At 38.4% G+C, this 21,386-nt stretch overlaps 1 protein-coding gene across 1 annotated transcript in view; it reads right to left on the reverse strand.

The window, feature by feature from the left end:
* Positions 1–5,249: 5,249 nt before the first annotated feature.
* CD47 (CD47 molecule) overlaps positions 5,250–21,386 on the reverse strand; it is a 63,218-nt gene continuing 47,081 nt past the window's right edge. The window contains exons 4-11 of the mRNA XM_055568071.1: positions 21,208–21,315; positions 16,163–16,255; positions 15,356–15,448; positions 13,987–14,079; positions 9,622–9,653; positions 8,025–8,049; positions 7,399–7,431; positions 5,250–5,481 (exon numbers count right to left, since the gene is read on the reverse strand). Coding sequence (XP_055424046.1) covers positions 5,477–5,481; positions 7,399–7,431; positions 8,025–8,049; positions 9,622–9,653; positions 13,987–14,079; positions 15,356–15,448; positions 16,163–16,255; positions 21,208–21,315 — 482 coding nt within the window. The 3' untranslated portion in view covers positions 5,250–5,476. The remainder of the gene's footprint in view (positions 5,482–7,398; positions 7,432–8,024; positions 8,050–9,621; positions 9,654–13,986; positions 14,080–15,355; positions 15,449–16,162; positions 16,256–21,207; positions 21,316–21,386) is intronic.

The raw sequence follows: 21,386 nt of genomic DNA on the forward strand, positions 1-21,386 counted from the left end.
ATGAACAGAATTGAAAAGCTGCTGTCTTATCGCCAAATGACTAAATAAATAAATGCTGAATAAGTGGAGCTCTAATCATTTAATCCACGATCACTTCTATGTAGTCTGCAGTGCTGTCTTTGGCATTAAATAATCAATCCAATTATCCATAACTTAAATACTTCATTTCCCTCTGATCTGATGGATGGGTACTTGAGCATGAAACTTAAATACTCAAAATAAACACCAGGGGTTGAGTCCCAGTACAGTCTCACTTCAAACACCCAACTCTGTCAATTGTGCAGAATCTCTGAGCTACTGGTGAAATCATGTCCTACATGGATGGTGTTACCATAATACATTGTTTTCTAAAGCTGTCAGACTTGAGGCCTTGAGCTGGAAGGGTTGCCACACAAAAATGAAATCCAGATGCATCTGGAAGCCTACACCTCCGTGGGAGTTTGAAAGAAGTTGAGCGCTGTTCTGAGCTGCACAGAACAGCTTTCTGTACAGGAGGTAGGCTATTAAATGCCTTCTGAACTCCATTTAGTTACTCCTGCTGAGTGAAAAAAGTCCTCATAAATGCATAAAAATTAAATTGCCTATGAGGTAAGGAATGAGACGGTACTTTGCTGCCAAATATTATTTTCCATTCAAATGGTTTACAATCACACATACAATGCAGAATCACAGTATATACCCGCAAGAAACAGGCCTAAAATCTAATGCCATCTTAATTTGGTTACAATCACGGTTTTGCTCCAGTTAACTCCCTCTCTGTCCCCCACCCCTATCCCGGATGGAGTCCACAGCTCCATTCCCTCCAGGACAGACAGACATGAGGTTCAGGTTGGCCCAACCTGGGTGTCAGAGATACTGGGCCCCACTGATTGAGAGGCCCCTGGCCCAGGCCGAGCTCTGAGCTGCAATCTTGGGTGTATAGGACTATTCAGAAAGGGAGAGACACTCTTTTTTTCTCCCCTCTCCCCTCCCTGAACTCAGGAGAAGGTACGGGTACTGGATTGCAGTCAGCCATTCTGCCATCACACACAGGCTCTGAAGAAGGCAACAGGAAGGAGACTGAAGCTGAAAGTTGGAGACTCTGATCCTGAGGACACTGCTGGGAGGCCCTCTCCAGCTGGACAGGTGAATTTTCAGTTATATGAGCCAATAAATCCCACTTTTCTTAGATTTAGTTTTACTTTCACTTGCAATCAAACTAGACCTAGCTGATAACCAATTAACATGGAGAACCATTTCAATTTGCATTTCAGTCTTAAAGAGGCTGATCTGATTCTACAGATCAGGGGGGACACAGAGGCAGGTAAGTTGGCTTGCTGAGGTCCTCTGCTAGTCCGGAGTATGTATACCCAGGACTAGAAAAACTTAGTATTCACTCTATCATGGGGAAAACTAATGTATTGGACTTACTTGGAACTTTCAATTAAAACTCTGCTCTGATCAAACATTTACTTATTGGATATTGTTATACTTTAAAAAAAGAACTTACAAATTAATATTTTAAGTCATCATTTGCATTGGTACATAGGATATGGATCTGAAAATACATTGATAAACTAAAATTTCTCAGTAATGCACTTGTCGCCTGCTGAGGCAGCAATAGAAATAAGCCCAACAAAAATAGCTTAAAATGTTTTATTAAGTATATATAATATTACAGGGTAATATTTACAAAGTTATGTTTTTTAAATAAAAAAGTATCTTGGCAAAGATTGCAGATATTCAAAGCTTCAAACAGTGATAAATTGATTTAATACATATAAAAAGAAAACCTTTAACAGTAACACAGCTGTAAAACAACTTTGGTCTTTAAATCACTGCAAAAAATGGCTACTGACAAATAGCACACCTTTAATTGCTATGGAAAAAAGCCCCCAGGAGAGGATCTCACGCATAGCAACACCAGAGTTTCCTTTATTTAGAATCGTTAATGGATATTTATACAGTGTGGAATCTAATTCTCAACAATGGCTCTTTGTAAATAATGCTCTGTTTAATAAAAACAAAAATGCTTCCGTCTCTCACCAACCCTGATAACAACATTTAAGATTCCACTGATATTGCCTTACAGAGAAGTTCATTATAGATGCTCTCTTCTTTTCAAAAGGCTAAATTTATGGGAAAGCTGTTCTTAAATATTAAGGAAGGGCTGTCAAAAGCCAAAGGCAGGAAAGCTTCCTGTTCACTGCTCATCTTTGAAAAGTTACCTGGATTATCCCTATTAGCCATGGAAGATGACTTAACAAAGGACCCCAGTGGGTGATGGCAGTTAGTGGCTGAAAACATGACACGTGAAAGACTGTTTCTAAACAGAATCTTCATCAAATTACACACAATATAACGATAAAGCGTTGCCCAACAATCACTTCTCTAGTTTCCAATAACAGGTAAACAAGGGGTGTGCCATTCCATACATACACTACAGATGTCTGTTTTTGAATACCCATGTTAGGACAAGAGAAATCTAGGTGATACAGAGCTTAATTCTTATTAATGAGAAGGAAGCATAAACTCACAACTTTTTCAGCTTTATTATAAGTCAAATCACAATTTGGTTGGTCATTTACTAAAATAATTACAACATCCTGAAAAGAACAATAATCTCAAGTATGGGATAACCCCATTATTTTCATTCTGACATTCTCAGAAAATTAACAGATTGGACCTAGGGTTTTCAGGTGAAAAAACTATCACCTTTGAAGGTTTTCAGAGCATGTGAAATTTGTCTAAAAAGAAAAATTTCTGGCTCACTCTATTAACAATATAGGGAAACTGAAATACAGCCTACTCAATCATCAAATTTACAGAGTGAGCATCTAATGTATGCAAACACTGCAGGAAGAGAAAGGAAGGGGAAAAAAGGCTCTTGTTTTATGGTGGAATTTTTAAAACTGAATGAGAGGAGCAAGACAAAAACCCAACAGAGCTAAGCAGAGACACACAAAGTACTAGGAAAGTTAAGTAAGAGATGAGAGGCAGCCAGATAGGCACAGACCGCAAAGGAGAGCCAGAAGGGGAGCAGAGGTGGGAGGATAATGTTAAAGGAGAGAGAATTTGATTTGTTGCCAAAATGACAAATGTTGTCACTCTGAGAACATACAGTAAATAAAACTGAAGTCGACGGCAGAAATTGGGATCACTGATTAAAAAAGCATATTATGGGGGTAACAGATAATATTGATACTCAAAACAGCTAACAACTTTAATTTGGTGTCACAGAAAACTTACTGTCATTACAAGTCTAATTTAAAGAGAATGAACTGGCCCAACGATGCCCAAGTTAAGAGGACGCCTGCTGCTGTGGTCCCTCTTCCAGAGAAGTTGACAAGTAACAGCAAGGGTAACAGTAACATACCTGGCCTTTCTCCTGCCACCTCTGTGTGCTGTCTAGGGCAGGACTGCCTCCAAAGACAGGTAGTGTTAAAGAGAACACAAAGGATGGATAAGTCCCAAGACTGAGCTCCAAATAAATGAGAGCTGACTACATATTAAAAGGTACAACTCTGGTTCACAAAAAAGTTTATTATAAGATTTCATATAGAGAACAGGAGTTTGGATCTTTTTCAAGTCCATCTGCTTTTTTCCTCCTTTCATCAGAATTGATTTCTAAATTAACAAACTATATTAGTAAAATACAAATGTTTTCAGAAGGAAGAAGAGCAGTGGGAGCCATCAAATTTGTATAAAGGAATAGAGTTCCCTCTACATGTTAATACTTTGGACAGGAACACAATTAGGGAAGAACATTTATTTTTCTTTTTTTCAAAAAGAACTGTTTTCATAGTATGTTCACTTTTCTAAGAGGCATCAGCAGGTCATAAATTTTGGTTTGCCATGGGCAAACCACTTGGTCCCAACGTAAAATATGACGAGTAATTTGGCATAAACGAGGTACATGGGAACATTCAATGGACTAAGAATTAACTATTAATAATGCAACTACAATAGCAATGTCTTATTACACAAACAGGAAGAAAACCCAGTATTTTTAGAGGGCACTGGTGAGCAGTCAAAAAGCTTGGCAAATTACCTAGAACTTTTTAAACGTTTTAAGTGATCGACTATTCACATCAAATAGAAGTCCACCCAATAAAGATCTTTGTTTTTAAATGTTCTCACTAGAAGCATGAAATTAACATTTGCTCTCCCGTAGGTACCTCACTGTTGTCCATACAGAAGAGGTACGTGCCTATCTTACACATGTGCACACACAAACACACACCCGCAAGGGAAGAAAACCTAATAATCTAAAAGTACTCCAGGTGACCACAACTGTCAGAATGTTAATCTTCTAATGGGGGGTAGGAAACGTGGGGGGTGGGTTTGTTTTACTTTTCAATCTTCGGGTAAAGTGAATATGAGGCAGGACTACAGGAGGAGATGATGAGTGTTTATCATGCAACACAGATACAACAGTAGTAAAACCACCCGTTCAGGGCCGGCCTGTTGGCCTGACGGTGACACACATGTTGCCATGCAGGAGACTCAGAGTTCAAATCTCAATCTTGGTTTTTCATGCCCCAGATCAGAAAAGAAGCGAAGAAACACTGTAGATTGTGCCTTCAAATCCGAGGGAGGGGATACATATGTTACAACCATCGCTATTTCTGCTGAAAAGTGTGAACATAGTTCTTTGAGAATAAGTCTGGCTCCTTTCTGAAGTGATGCTACTGTGTCACTGGACCATGTTCAAAGAGGAGAAAAAGCGCTACATCTCATACAGCAGAAGCAAATAACAGGAGGACAAGACAGCATGTAAAGGGATGTGAAAAAAAAAAGGAAGAAAACATCCATCAACAAAATTACCCTCAATCTGGAAAGGGTCTGGTACACTGTATGTTGAGGGGACAACGTGTGAGTGGCAACCCCCAAGAATGAAGACCATGATCCTCAGCAGTATCATACCCCATGTAGGCAGCCGGATGTTCCTAAATGAATTTCTCGTCTGTACTTAATATTATGCCCCTGACCCAGAAGAGGCAGACATTATTCAGTTAACACCATAACAGCCAAAGTGGCTGTGCCAAAGTTTGCTAAGGTTTGATGGAAGCCTCTGTTTTCATAGATTGCTCTGGGTAACCAAGGTAGTGCCAGGAAATTTTCACCTTGAACCAATTTAAGTTGGTGACCTAGAGTTAAGAGGCCCCAGGATCTGGAAGGCATCATTCTTGGAAGTTGCCCACTCTACTTTTGCCCCTAATTGAATAAAAATAACAACAAAAACCTGGATTATCAATTGGGCACACAACACAGATCATAATTCATTTATTAATTAAATTTTAAAATGCTTTGAATAAAAACTTAACTGTAACAATCATTTAAAGGTCAATTATTTACTTTCTCCCATAGATGGAAACCAGTTACTTTTCTTGTTTTCTTCTCCAGGACAATGAATCAAGGCCATGGTGCTTAAACACAAGTGTATTTCTTTCATGTCATACTACTCTCCAAATTAGAGTCCATCACTCCACTTCAGTTATTCTGGAAAATTGAAAAATGAATATATAATTGCTATGCATGTCTATTTTCTATGCCTTAACAAGTTGATGTATTTTAAAAATTGAAAATTGTTTCAGATATACAGTATCTAAAAATAAGGAAAAATTATTTAATCTTAGATTTGCAAAGGTCACAAACATGAACTAGACAATCCATTAGCCTCTTTAGCTGCAGTAAGCAAAAGGCCAATGCCAAATGGAAATGTAAATCAACAAAGTCTGATAACCTCAGTTTGCTGGGTTAGCTGAGAAGAAATCAAGAGAGGTTGATTTTTCCAAAGCAAAAGACACTGATCCTAGAATAATATGCTATCACTTTCATTTTAGATTGACACCACTCATTTAATGTAAGAAAATTAAATATGTGATCAGGTGTTAAGTGAAAGAGGAAATGGGACTGTGGTCCCAAGGGGGCACCTGGTACCTCACTCACCAAAAAGGCAGATACACCATGGGCATTGTGACCTGTTAGTAGGAAGAGCCCACCACAGAGACATTTGGAAAAAACCCAACAATTTCTGAACAGCTAAAATTAACAAAATTAAGGGAATTTCAAAGGTTGCTATAGTTATCATGTGCTATGAAAATACAAAATCTGCTGTCTATCCAATGGTGCCCCAAAAGTCATATCTTAAGGGAAATTAATAAAGGAAGAGGCAACTCAAGGCTCTTCTACTGGTTTTCTGAAAATGGGGAAGAGTTCTTCATACGACTACAGAAGAATGACACCACAGTAGGAAAAGGAGAAAAACAATGAAATTAAAAAAAACAAAAACAAAAAACCAACAACAGAACACGACAATGCAAACACAGACAAACCATGCCACACTTTCAGGTATCAGTTCTTTTTTAAATGTCATTTAATGTTTTCCTTCTAATCCTGTTTTTTTAGGAGTGCAGTGGTTAGCAGAGCATGCATTTTTTGTAATAAAGGCTGTGACACAAATTTACAAAAGTGGGATCATTCTGTGACTGCTTACTGAACACAGTCCAGGCACCGTTTTAAACTGAGTTCACCAAACACAACTGGCGTGTTTTTAATCTTATGCAAAAATTAATTGCACTCAGGGGAATATAGCCTCTTGAGTTAAATGCTGCATTTTGCTGTAGAGGTGAGCACATAGGTCACAGACTTTAGAACAGTAAAACTGAAAGCAGACTATTTTACATGATCAAGGAATGACTATAAATATCAAAGGTATGAAGAAAGTTTTGATAAAATGAAAACATAATTATTCAAATGTTAACAGAACTCAAATATCAGAATATGATAAGGTAAAATTAAAATGAATGCTTACAGTACTCAATATCTCATACTAAATTAGCTTTAAGAACTAATAAATATAGGTCTTTGAAACAGTCATTAAAAATTAAAAATTATTAGCCCAGAGTCCCCCCTTCAAAAAGCTGGAGTGACTAAATATCTCTTTTTCAATCCTCTCCCAAAAGGTTAGAACCCAATTCTTGCTTGGAAAAGCAGAGATATTAAGTCTCCACAGGCTAAATGCAACAAAAATCACCAAACATGAGCACAAAAGAAACCCTGTCAAGATGATAAAGATTTGTGCCAAATTATCTAAGTGTCTTACAAAGAGCATTTAAAGTTTCAGTCATCAGACACTGCATCTGAAAAATGTTTGTTTATTTTTTAAAGCAGTTATTTTTCTTTGTTATGAGCAATATGACTGGAGAGTCTGATTAGTGATACCCTACAGCTTTTATATTATTAGTTTTGCAACTTGTAACAGAGTAAATAAGTTTTATAAACTGAGAAATGTGGGCCTTTATGATTTGACAGTGTCCCTTAAAAAAACACACCACACTTTCAAGAAGCAATTTTACTTCTTTTCAATGTCCATATTTTAACCAAGCTATAATTGCAGGTGGATTTTATACTTACCATCATTCATCATCCCTTTTGATTCTTTAAATGCTAAGAATTAGTAACAAGCCAAGCAGTTAGTAAGATTCCACAATTAGAAATCATTTCCAGGCAAACAAATATGCAGTAATATCATGCCCAGTTAATTTTAAGATTACTATTTATTTACGAAAGCCTTCCTGTGGGTTATACCCACAGGCTCCACAAAGGACACAAAGTCGTTGGGAATACAGATCTAGATTTGGGGAGAACTGAGATACTTTGGTCTCACTCCATGATGATAGACTGTATCTGAAATTTATAATTAAAAATTGAAACTAATTGAGATCCTTCTCTACTGGGGGTGTTACATTTCATCTTGGCCAATTAAAAAGGCAAGAGAGTCCCCCCACCCAAAATCACTTGGCTCGAGAGACACAGAACAGTGCATTTTTCTCTCAGAGATGACTACACTACAAAAGCAATACTCTTAATTCTTGATGAATAATCAAGAAAAGAGAGGCTAGGCAATTAAAAAAAACAAAAACAAAACTAGATTCTTCTCACGGCACAGAGAGCATTCTAACTGCTTTGGGGGCTAACTCAATTTATTATGATCTGGTAATGGATCAAGAAGAACATATAAATTTGTAATAACCACATACCATTAAGAGGTTCCTCTACAGCTTTCTGGAAAATATTTAAAATATATTTACATAAAAGAGAATTTATTTCATGTTCTTTCATACTATAATTTATATATGCTAACATTTAAACTGTATATAAACAGTGAATCCTACAGCCAAAAGACAAAGTAAGGCAATAAAGGTTAGGAAGACAGAGCTTGCCAAGTTTAGCTAATAGTTTGATAATAACAGAATCATTCTCTTAATACTTTCTGTGCAGAACTTCCCACCCTACCCTACCTCTCTCTGTTCAAGAAATCCTAATTACAGAACACAAACACAGATAGCAACATAATAAGCAATACAGTTAAGCCAGATATGAGAGCAATCATTTTCAAGTCATGCAAACTGAACTTGGTAACAGGAAAGACAGGTGTTAGGATTGAAGGGTCTAATGGCAGAATTATCTTTAACAGAGGCACTTTTAAAACTTCTAGCTGTTTGGGACCTGTGTAGCTATGGTATCAATCTTTTTAGAATGAACACGTGGGGTAAGGTGACCCCCACTTCCCTCACCTTTCCGGAATGTCTGTGGAGGCTTATCAGCTTTACAGGCATGTGTAATCACCCCTTCCTGCCACAGACAGGACAGAGTCTCACTTTTGGCATCCCAGACAGAGCTATTACTAATCCTTAATCCTTTTTAGGAAGATGAATACAATATAGCCCTTTACAGATCTTATTTCCATAAAGTAGTTCCTGTCCCTGTCACCATGATGAAAAAATGGCTTTTTTCATCCCCCACCATTTATCCCTTTCAGTTTACCTCCTAAATTGCTCCTTTTCTTGGAATTTTATCAGGTAGCTTATGATACAGAAAAACTACAGTGCAATTTGGAGGAAGAAAAATGCTTATAAAATGGGGGAAAGAGGGAAATGAATCAATTTAGAACAGCTACTTTTTGGCCATAGTTCCATTTATTTTATAGATTATTGTTTTTAATGAAATCAATTTAATATGAACTTCTCTCCTCATTTTTAAGCCTGAAATATCATTCTGTATATGCAACTCAAATGTGTCCAACAGGTGAGGCGATATATTGGAATCAGATTCTTTCAGCAGATAATGACCATTATTCTTACACACCAACTTTCCAGTTCTGGGCATGAGAAAACAGCACAATCTTAAGGAATCATTTATTCTAACCCATTGCTAGTAAATGACCAAGTTTTAAAATAGATTAGATCTATCCATGCAAAGGTCATAAAGTGACTTCGTACATGTGTGCTAAATTGCTTCAGTTGTGTCTGACTATTTGCAGCCCTGTGGACTGTAGCCTGCCAGGCTCCCCTGTCCATGGGATTCTCCAGGCAAGAATACTAGAGTGGCTTGTCATGCCCTCTTCCAGGGGATCCTCCTGACCCAGGGATCAAACCTGCCTCTCTCATGTCTCGTTCATTGGCAGGTGGGTTCTTTACCACCAGTGCAACCTGGGAAACCCTGAAATAACTTCAGTGTTCTCTTAATTTGATGTCATGGTGAACAGTGAGTAATGGGGTTCAATATCTCAATTACCATTCCTCAGAATAAATCATCAAGTATCACACCCAATTCATTTAAGAAATTTTAACTTACCTTAGGAGGTTGTATAGTCCTGTGATTGGAAGCTGATCACATTAAAAAAATAAGAGAATTAATTTAATAAATGAAAGAAATTAAGGCAATATTATGTTTAATTTTAAGATAAAACATTTAGGGCTAAAACTAAACATGTCAGAAACTCCACTGAAAGAGATTGGCTTTGACAGATTAAAGGTACAGAACACTCAATCATATACACTGACACAAAAAAACGATGCAAATAATCCATTCCAATCAAATAATAAACACACACACACTCTCATTTGTACATGCCATATGTCCCTCAAAATCAGTCACTTGTTATACTTCGTGGTGGAAAAACAGTCATCTACTCACCCCCGCAGTAGGCTTTACACCCGTCCCTACTCAACCCACCTGGAATGTGGAATTGCCCACCCTTAGCTCCCTGCTGTTGTTCCTGCAGCCCGTCCTTTTTTTTTTCTCCCACCATCTTTCCAGTTTTCAAAGCTCCAGCTAGCTTACAAACTAAATAAAATATCAGATCCCTCTGAGTTTAGAGAATTATTTGAGGCCAGCTAGTTTTAGCTACAATCAAGCCCTTCTCTGTCTGTATTCCTTCCTAGCTTTTCAAATTACCCTTCACTGCCTCTCACTGGATTGGTTAATGAAGATGAAGAAAGTGACACAAGAATGGCTCTAGTTGCACAGGGAAGAAGAAAAATGCTCCTTATAAAAACCAAGTGAGAAGGTCCAGGAGCAGCTAAAACTGGTCTTAAATACAGAATCGAGTCCTACAGATACAAAAGCATCAAGGGGCGACACCCTGCGGGTCATTCTGTAGGAAGAGGATGCTACTGGATGGTCAATTCCACTGATCTCTGGATTGGATGATGGCACTGGATTTATTTATGAGCAGACTGAGGCAGGCCCCTAGAACTGCTCTGGTCTTCTGTGCTCAGTATTTCCTACCACTTCTCCATGTCCTTCTCTATCAAGCTTCCAAAGCTGATGGGAAATGGGGGTAAGACCTGAGCCAAGGGAAGCCAATCTACAGACAAGTCAGAAGCTTGGTAAGACTTGTTCCAAAAGGGAAAATGGCAACTGACTGGCCTGAAAAGTTTCTTTCCCACTGGAACCTGGAGAGAAGAAAGAAGACAAGAAAGCTGGTGAAGGGAAAGAAAGGTGAAAAGGAGACAGAAAGTAAGCAAGGAGAAGCTCAAAGCTTAGAGCCAAAGGTAAGAAAATAGACCAGTGAGAAGACACGAATAGGATCAAAAAAAACAAAAACAAAACATTAAGGAGAGGATGAGCTATCTGGCTAGCAGGCAAAGAACCAAAGAGAGAGAGAGAGAGGAAGTAAGTACACTGGCAGGAGGGCATCCGCTATCTCTTGCTACTGAGAGGGCAAATCATGACTCATAGACTTCAAAGATGTGTTGGATTCTTCCAATTCCTAAACCACTTAGTTGTTCCACTCTCTGTGAGGATCAGTTATGTATCTGCTTTCACGAGATTCCAATCTCTGTTAGTGCCATGTGTGGTGTCAAAGTAAATCTCCTTTACTGGAGGCATTTGAAAGCACCCTTGAGACCAAACAAGAAGAAATGTCTTTTTAAAGTACTATGGAATAAAATGTGTTGGGAATATGGGTAATCACAATTAGCAACCTCTGAAATAAACCAAGCAGAATTATAGAACTTTATTTGGGACAATCATGGTAGTTAAATGTATATACAACTTACTTCAACTAAACCATGCTCTGTGTCCATGTTCTATCTAGGAAAAGAGAACTTAACAGCCATGTAATGTGAAGGGTCAGAGGTAAGATTTTAAAGCTATATTTTTGACCTCATAAATTGTTAGAATTAGTATTAAGAACTGCCAAGCAACTCTTTTAATAGTCTTAAAAAAGTGTGAAGAAGTTTCTGAGTTCTAATTCTTAGGTCCAAGGAGCATCACATTTGGCTAGCCCATTCTGAAACAAAGAGCTCTATAAAGAACATTGAGTCAAAGGGCACCAGTCAGCTGTGACCCCTCTAATGTAAGACCAAACAATGCAGAAGTGAATTTAGCTTGAGTTAATCCTCTCTAATAGGCATATGACCTATATGACTAAAGAATGATTGTGATTTGTCTGCTGTTGCTATGGGCCTAAGGCATGACAGCCATGTATGTATATATGTGAGTGTGGGTGTGTGTATAAATCACAAGCCTTAAGCATTTCATGTAAGCTCACTTGCAAAGCTTCTTCTCTACCAAAAACACTTGACACAAGGAGTAAATATATTTCCAGGTTTTAAATTTTCAGGGACAACTTTATCTTTTGATACCAGATTCACCTCTCCCCAACAATGGGCAAGAAAATTTCACTTAATTTTACATATCTATTCTGTGTCTTTCTAAAATACGTGAGATGTGGTCAATATGCTTCCTAACTGTTAGGAGGTTGATTTGTATCAAAACATTACTATATTCCCTTATACAGAATTAAATAGTAATGGCTTAAGAAAATTAACAAGTAATGACCCTTATGAAGAATGAACATAAGCACCCTACATAGATAATACACCCAACTTCACTGCTGAGTTTAGTTAGTTCTTTTTAATCTTCTATATTTTCTCATATTGTTATTGTTCTCAACCCTTGATTTCATTTTATGAAACAAATGTTTCAGTAAACAAACTTCAACACAGTTAAAAAATAACATAGAAAATGAAATTTAAAATCCTACTCTTTAAGTAATATTTAAGGCTACAAATTTAAATTGGGAAATAATGAAAATAATGAAAGTTAAATCTCTCACAGGGACATAAACAGCTTGGATTTAAAAGTCAAGACACATTCTTTAGACTTTTCCAAAATAAAGCATCAGCAACAAGTAAAAGTTACACTGAAAGCATTTACAATTTTTACTTCTTAATACAAATGCTCAAATTTGCAACCTTAAATGTTATATATACTCATATTTACATATTCAGTTATATATGAAAAATACATCAACTTTTCTAGTCTACCACATTATCTAAAGAGCTACTTCCCTGTACCTTTTCTCTTCTTGTCCTTCAACTGACCGAAGGCATTTCTCTGAACTCTAGTATCAGATAAGTTGATTTGAAAAGTTAATTTAGAAAAGTCTCAAAATGTAAATAAAACCTAACTTAATTCTTCACTTACATATACTTATAAAACTACCATAAAGAAAAAACAGTTTGAGGAACTTGCTAGGAATTCAGTTTCACTTTGAATTTGATGTGAGAATAATACATTTATAATGATAATGGTTTCACAGGCTTCTCAGGGGTGTAGTGGTGGAAAAAGGGAGAGAGCAACATCAAGGGGGCAGTAGCTAGAAGATGCCTATTTCCATTGAGTCAGTATCTCAAGACCTGCTGGTCATCAGACAGGGAAGGCAAGAGACAGCATGGGAATAAAAGGGAGGGAAATCCAGATAATGAGGGGAAAAAAGAACAAAGAGCTGACCACCAGTCAAAGACACCTAATACTACATCAGCTGCATGGATACTGCAGGTCACATACTATTCTCAAGTATTAATAGGGAGCAACATCATTAGCAGAGTCATCTTCAAGAACCAGACAAATGGTGATTAAAAAGTTAAACCCAGGTCTCAGGGATCGAACCCAGGTCTTTCACCTTGTAGGCAGACACTTTACTCTATGAGACACCGGGGAAGCTTGCTGCTGCTGCTGCTGCTACGCCGCTTTAGTCGTGTCTGACTCTGTGCGATCCCATAGAAGGCAGCCCACCAGGCTTCCCGTTCCTGGGATTCTCCAGGCAAGAACACTGGAGTGGGTTGCCATTTCCTTCTCCAATGCATGAAAGTGAAAAGTGAAAGTGAAGTTGCTCAGTCATGTCCGACTCTAGCGACCCCATGGACTGCAGCCTACCAGGCTCCTCCGTCCATGGGATTTTCTAGGCAAAAGTACTGGAGTGGGGTGCCATTGCCTTCTCCACAGGGAAGCTTAAAGGGAGACTAATATAAACCAGGGACTTCCCTAGTGGCTCAGTGGTAAAGCACTGGCCTGCCAATGCAGGAGACACAGGTTCGATCCCTGGGTCAGGAAGATACCTGGAAAAGGAAATGACAACCCACTCCAATATTCTTGCCTGGAGAATGCCCATGGACAGAGGAACCTGGAGGACTACAGTCCACAAGGTCACAAAGAGTTGGACACAACTGAGCAACTAAGCACAAGGCACAGCACAAACGATTTCAAATCAATTATTTAAAAAATAAAGTGGCATTTGCTGTGTTTTCTCATTTTTGGAATTACTCATGCATTTCTTTGGTCCTAGACAGTAAGAATCAACTAAAAGCATTATCCAGATTGTATATTTGAAATTCCTGGCATAGGCTAACAAAAATAAGGCTGACTTACCAACACATTTCATATAAACTAATCCAAGTAATTCTGCTAGAGCTATAATACCCAAACCTGAAATCAGAAGAGGACCATGCACCGGGATACACTCTGTAAAAACAAATAAAGTTCTATATTAGAAAGTCATATGAAATAATTGATTTTTTAAAAGAACTAGCAATGACAGTAATAATATTAAGTTTTAAGAAATTACCCTTTTATTAAGAAACAAAAATTATCTACATTTGTTCATCACTATTAAGTCAGTCAATGAAATGACTTCAAATTATTAAAAGAAAAAAATCCTTTGTCTGTATAATATGTACCTTATCACATCAAGACTAATGGGAAATAGTGTGTAAAGCCTAAGGCCCCAACCCACTGGATGGAGCCTAGTTATTTTAAAAGCTCTCTCACAGATATAGGCAGAGCAGTCTTGCTGCTGAAAGAATCAACCCACAAGCCATATACAGCCAGTATACCCATGGCAATGTGGAAAGCACTATCCTCGGTGCGGGGAGCACATGATACTAAATGCCGGCAAGGATGTTGAGCAACAGGAACTTTCATCCATTGCCGGTGGTAATGCAAAATGGTATAGCCACCTTGGAAGACAGTGTGGCAGTTTGCTGAAAAACTAAATATGTTCTTAACATACAACCCAACAACTGCACTCCACTGGAGTTGAAACTTATGTCCACACAAAGACCTGCACCTGGATGTTTAGAGCAACTTTATTCTTAGTTGCCCCAAAATGGAAGCAACCAAGATGTCCTTCAATAAGTGAATGGATAAACAAACTGTAGTATACAATACAACGGAATGTTATTCAGTGCTAAAAAGAAATGAGCTATCAAGCCACAAAAAGACAGAGAAATCTTAAATGAATATTACTAAGTAAAAGAAGCTAATTTGAAAAGGCAACATACTATGGACACATTAAAAACACTGGTGGCTGCTGGGGTAATTAGGGAGAGGGAAGATAAACAGGCAGAAGAGAGGATTTTTAGGGCAGTGAAACTGAACTGAATGATATCATATCCATGACTATGATCCATATCATTACACATGAATCAAAATCATAGCATATACAACACTAAGAATGAACCCTCATGTAAACTATGCATTTGGGGTGATAATATGTCAGTGTTGGTTCAATGACTATAACACATTTACCACTCTGGTGGGGGATGTTGATAGTGGAAGAGGTTGCTATGGGGGTACACAGGAACTCAGTACTTTCTACTCAAGTTTGCTGTGAACCTGAAACTGCTCTAAAAAAAATTGAAGTCTACAAAATAAAAGCAAGAAGAAAACGAAAGAGAACTCCATCCGAGAGAAAGCCCTACTAAGACAAGGTGAGACTAGAGAAGGCTGGGACTCTTACCTGAGACACAGAGGCTGAATCCAACCACAGAGAGCACATAGCCCAGTACCTGAATGATCAGTATGCTGATGGTGAAGGAGGACATCCCCATAGCTGGACGGAGGAAAAGCGGGTTGAGAGTATTTAAAAAGCAATCACTTCTGCTTGTATTTTCTACAATCAAAAATAATAGCCTATGACCAAAGACCACCTCTGGAGTTCTTGTCAGATGGTAAATTCTTTCCCAGTGACCTATCTTCTATGTCTAGATCTGTAATTTTATAACAAATCAATACTTTTCCAATGTACAGCAGGCCAGAGATAGGCTCTAAGGCTGAGAGTCACATGGGTAACAAGAAAAAAATAGATTTTAATATTAACAAAAATGCTAGTGATTTACTCCTAAAATGCAGTTAAAATGACACCAATTACAGGTTGGATATCTACATGTTAAGATTTGCCATAACTAAAAAAAAAAAAAGCTACTCTTTCTTATTTATAATTCTATTTTGTAGAACTAGTTAAAACCTGAAATAAAAATATGATAATAATCATTAGGAAATTATATAGCATAACTTTAAAAATACACTGATATCAAATATACATAAAAATAATTTTTTACAAGATAACTGAATGCCTTGAAAACCCAAGCCAACTTTAAAATAATTCCATATGGGTAAAATATCACTAAGAATAGCCTGGGAAATCTTTTAATAAAGCAACTTCTATTGAGTAGTTAAAAAAAAAATACAAGAATATTTTAACCAAAAATGCTGTTCTTTAAATGAAAAAGGTGGGCAAAATCATTCCATCACAACAAATACTCACCTATCATAAATACACAGTAATGAAGTAATATTAATATTACTGTAGGAAGTACAATTAAACCAAGTCCCGAAGCATTCTTTGTTGAATATTCACCTGTTAATAATTAAACATAATAATCAATATTTTCCTACAAACCTCCTACTCTTACAAAAGATTACTTAATTTATTAAATGTATTAATCTCTATACCACTCTTATAAACTACAAAAGGTTTAAAAATATTTCCCCCAAAACTTCACACAAAATAAATGACTATTTTTTTTATTATTCTAGACCAAATTTAAGACACGTAAATGTCAGCACATAAGTCTGAAGACATCAAACCTTGAGTTGGCTCTGCCTCCTTCTTAACTACTTCACATAATTACAATGAGAAACTCGGATCTCTTACCATTCCCTTCACTTACTATACACAACCTGTCCCAAAGTCAAAGCAATTGTTCTTTCAAATTGTCTTCTGAATTAATCTCCTTCCTCCCCCTGTTAAAGTAGTGCTCAAAATTCTACAAGTCAGGCTTCAACAGTACGTGAACCACAAACTTTCAGAGGTTTAAGCTGGATTTAGAAAAGCCAGAGGAACCAGAGAACAAATTACCAACATCTGTTGGATCATCAAAAAAGCAAAAGAGTTGCAGAAAAACATATACTGCTGCTTTAGTGATTACACCTAATTCTTTGACTGTGTGGATCACAATAAACTGTGGAAAATTCTTAAAGAAATGGGAATACCAGACCATCTGACCTGCCTCCAGAGAAATCTGTAGGTAGATCAAGAAGCAACATTTAGAACTGGACATGGAACAACAGCCTGGTTCCAAATTGGGAAAAGATTATGTCAAGGCTAAATCTTGTCACCCTGATTATTTAACTTATATGCACAGTTCAGTTCAGTCACTCAGTCATGTCAGACTCTTCCTGATCCCATGGACTGCAGCACAGCAGGCCTCCCTGTCTATCACCAACTCCTGGAGCTTACTCAAACTCATGTCCATTAAGCCATTGATGCCATCCGACCATCTCATCCTCTGTTGTACCCTTCTCCTTTCGCCTTCAATCTTTCCCAGCATCAGGGTCTTTTCCAGTCAGTTCTTCGCATCAGGTGGCCAAAGTATTGGAATTTCAGCTTCAACATCAGTCCTTCCAATGAACACTCAGGACTGACCTCCTTTAGGATGGACTGGCTGGATCTCCTTGCAGTCCAAGGGACTCTCAAGAGTCTTCTCCAACACCACAGTTCAAAAGCATCAATTCTTTGGCGCTCAGCTTTCTTTCTAGTCCAACTCTCACATCCATATGTGACTACTGGAAAAACCATGATCTTGACGAGATGGACCTTTGTTGGTAAAGTAATGTCTCTGCTTTTCAATATGCTATCTAGGTTAGTCATAACTTTCCTTCCAAGGAGTAAGGGTCTTTTAATTTCATGATCACCATCTGAAGTGATTTTGGAGACCCCAAAAATAAAGTCAGCCACTATTTCCACTGTTCCCCCAACTATTTGCCATGAAGTAATGCGAAAGGATGCCATGATCTTAGTTTTCTGAATGTTGAGCTTTAAGCCAACTTTTTCACTCTCCTCTTTCACTTTCATCAAGAGGCTCTTTAGTTTTTCTTTGCTTTCTTCCATAAGGGTGGTGTCATCTGCTTATCTGAGGTTATTGATATTTCTCCCGGCAATCTTCATTCCAGCTTGTGCTTCTTCTAGCCCAGCATTTTGCATGATGTACTCTGCATAGAAGTTAAATAAGCAGGGTGACAATAAACAGGCTAGACATACTCCTTTTCCTATTTGGAACCAGTCTGTTGTTCCATGTCCAGTTCTAACTGGTGCTTCCTGACCTGCATACAGATTTCTCAAGAGACAGGTCAGGTGATCTGGTATTCCCATCTCTTTCAGCTCTTTCCACAGTTTGTGGTGATCCACACAGTCAAAGGCTTTGGCATAGTCAATAAAGCAGAAATAGATGTTTTTCTGGAACTCTCTTGCTTTTGCGATGATCCAGCAGATGTTGGCAATTTGATTTCCGGTTCCTCTGCCTTTTCTAAAACCAGCTTGAACATCTGGAAGTTCATGGTTCACATATTGTTGAAGCCTGGCTTGGAGAATTTAGAGCATTACTTTACTAGCATGTGAAATGAGTACAATTGTGTGGTAGTTTGAGCATTCTTTGGCAGTGCCTTTCTTTGGGACTGGAATGAAAACTGACCTTTTCCAGTCCTGTGGCCTCTGCTGGGTTTTCCAAAAATGCCTGGCATATTGAGTGCAGCACTTTCACAGCATCATCGTTCAGGATTTGAAATAGCCCAACAAGAATTCCATCACCTCCACTAGCTTTGTTCACAGTGCTGCTTCCTAAGGCCCACTTGACTTCACATTCGAGGATGTCTGGCTCTAGGTCAGTGATCACACCATCTGGGTCGTGAAGATCTTTTTTGTACAGTTCTGTGTATTCTTGCCATCTCTTCTTAATATTTTCTGCTTCTGTTGGGTCCATCCATACCATTTCTGTCCTTTATTGAGCCCATCTTTGCATGAAAATGTTCCCTTGATATCTCTAATTTTATTCAAGAGCTCTCTAGTCTTTCCTATTCTATTGTTTTCCTCTATTTGATTGCACTGATCACTGAGGAAGGCTTTCTTATCTCTCTTTGCTATTCTTTGGAACTCTGCATTCAAATGGGTATATCTTTCCTTTTCTCTTTTGCTTTTCGCTTCTCTTCTTTTCACAGCTATTTGTAAGGCCGCCTCAAAGGCCATTTTTCTTTTTTGATTTCTTTTTGTTGGAAATGGTCTTGATCCCTGTCTCCTGTACAATGTCACGAACTTCCGTCCATAGTTCTTCAGGCACTCTATCAGATTTAGTCCCTTAAATCTATTTCTCACTTCTAAAGTATAATCGTAAGGGATTTGATTTAGGTCATACCTGAATGGTCTAGTGGTGTTCCCTACTTTCTTCAATTTAAGTCTGAATTTGGCAGTGAGGGGTTCATGATCTGAGCCACAGTCAGCTCCTGGTCTTGTTTTTGCTGACTATAGAGCTTCTCCATCTTTGGCTGCAAAGAATATAATCAATCCGATTTTGGCATTGGCCATCTGGTGATATCCATGTGTAGAGTCTGCTCTTGTGTTGTTGCAAGAAGGTGTTTGCTATGACCAGTGCATTCTCTTGGCAAAATTCTATTAGCCTTCGCCCTGCTTCATTCTGTATTCCAAGGCCCAATTTGCCTGTTACTCCAGGTGTTTCTTAACTTCCTACTTTTGCATTCCAGTCCCCTATAATGAAAAAGACATCTTTTTTGGGGTGTTAGTTTTAAAAGGTTTTGTAGGTCTTTATAGTAGTGTTGAACTTCAGTTTCTTCAGCATTTCTGGTCGGGGCATAGACTTGGAATACCGTGATACTGAATGGTTTGTCTTGGAGCACAAGCTGGAATCAAGATTGCCGGGAGAAATATCAATAACCTTAGATATGCAGATGACACCACCCTTATGGAAGAAAACGAAGAGGAACTGAAGAACCTCTTGAAGAAAGTGAAAGAGGAGAGTGGAAAAGCTGACTTAAAATTCAGCATTCAGAAAACTAAGATCATGGCATCTGGTCCCATCACTTCATGGCAAATAGATGGAGAAACAATGGAAACAGTGTCAGATTTTATTTTTGGGGGGCTCCAAAATCACTGCAGATGGTGACTGCAGCCGTGAAATTAAATAACGCTTGCTCCTTGGAAGAAAAGTTATGACCAATCTAGATAGCATATTAAAAAGCAGAGATATTACTTCACCAACAAAGGTCTATCTAGTCAAAGCTATGGTTTTTCCAGCAGTCATGTATGGATGTGAGAGTTGGACTATAAAGAAAGCTGAGCACCAAAGAATTGATGCTTTTGAACTGTGGTGTTGGAGAAGACTCTTGAGAGTCCCTTGGACTGCAAGGAGATCCAGCCAGTCCATCCTAAAGGAGGTCAGTCCTGAGTGTTCATTGGAAGGACTGATGTTGAAGCTGAAATTCCAATACTTTGGCCACCTGATGTGAAGAACTGACTCACTGGAAAAGACCCTGATGCTGGAAAAGATTGAAGGCGAAAGGAGAAGGGTACAACAGAGGATGAGATGGTTGGATGGCATCAATAGCTTAATGGACATGAGTTTGAGTAAGCTCCAGGAGTTGGTGACAGACAGGGAAGCCTGGCGTGCTACAGTCCATGGTGTCACAGAGTTGGACCCAACTGAGTGACTGAACTGAACTGAGCTGAACTTCCCCTGTCTTTACTAACTCCAATTGCAAAAAGAGCTACCATATTGATATTCCTAAACATTATGCCTATACTGTGTTCTGCTCAAAAAACAAGGCTTCTTCCAGTTTGCACTTGAGAGTCCCAGCCTGTCTCTGCTGCTCTTTTCATGTGATGCAGACCCTTCCCCCCAACTCACACTGCCATCCTTCATGGGCAACTGCAATTTCAGACCCATCTGGATTCCCAAGTTCATTCCCGCTACCAAGTCTTGGCTAATAAAGTGTGCCTCTGTAGTGGCCTAATGGCTGCCCTAAAGATATGTCCACCTCCCAGATACTCCAAATCTGTGAATATTAATGTATATAGTAAAATACATGAAGAAGTTAAGGATCTGAAAGAAGGAATGTCCCCTGGATTTCCCAGGTGGGTCCTGAATCCAGTGACAGGTAGCTTTGTAACAGAGAAGCAGCAGGAAATTAAGTGGAGACACAGAGGGGAGGAGTGACCATGGAGGAAGTTGGGAGCTATGTTACCACAAAAGCCAAGGAGATGCACAGATGGCCAGCAAACACCAGAAGCTAGGAGAGCATGGAATGGATTCTCCCCTAGAGTGTCAGGAGGGTGTAAGGCCCTGATAACATCTTTATTTCAGATTTATGACCTCCAGAATGGTGAGAGAATTTCTATTGTCTTAAGATACCCAGTTTGTGGTAATTTGTTAACAACAGCCCTAGGAAACTAACATGCACCTCTCCAGAAATGTCCTCAACCTTATCAATCCTCTTTTCCCTCATAATAACTGTATATCTTACCTGGGATGAAAAGAAAGGCTCCAACAATGACAAGGACAGTGAGCAGTAGTCCAGCAACTAATAGAAAAATGGCTTTCTCCTTCGTATAATTGGATTTATATTTAAGCGCTTAAAAAAACACAAAGAATTACATGAACTCAATCACAGGAAATAAAGCCATTTATGTAACTTACAAGGTA

The sequence above is a fragment of the Bubalus kerabau genome, chromosome 2 (genome assembly GCF_029407905.1).
Source record: "Bubalus kerabau isolate K-KA32 ecotype Philippines breed swamp buffalo chromosome 2, PCC_UOA_SB_1v2, whole genome shotgun sequence".
Lineage (NCBI taxonomy): Eukaryota > Metazoa > Chordata > Mammalia > Artiodactyla > Bovidae > Bubalus > Bubalus kerabau.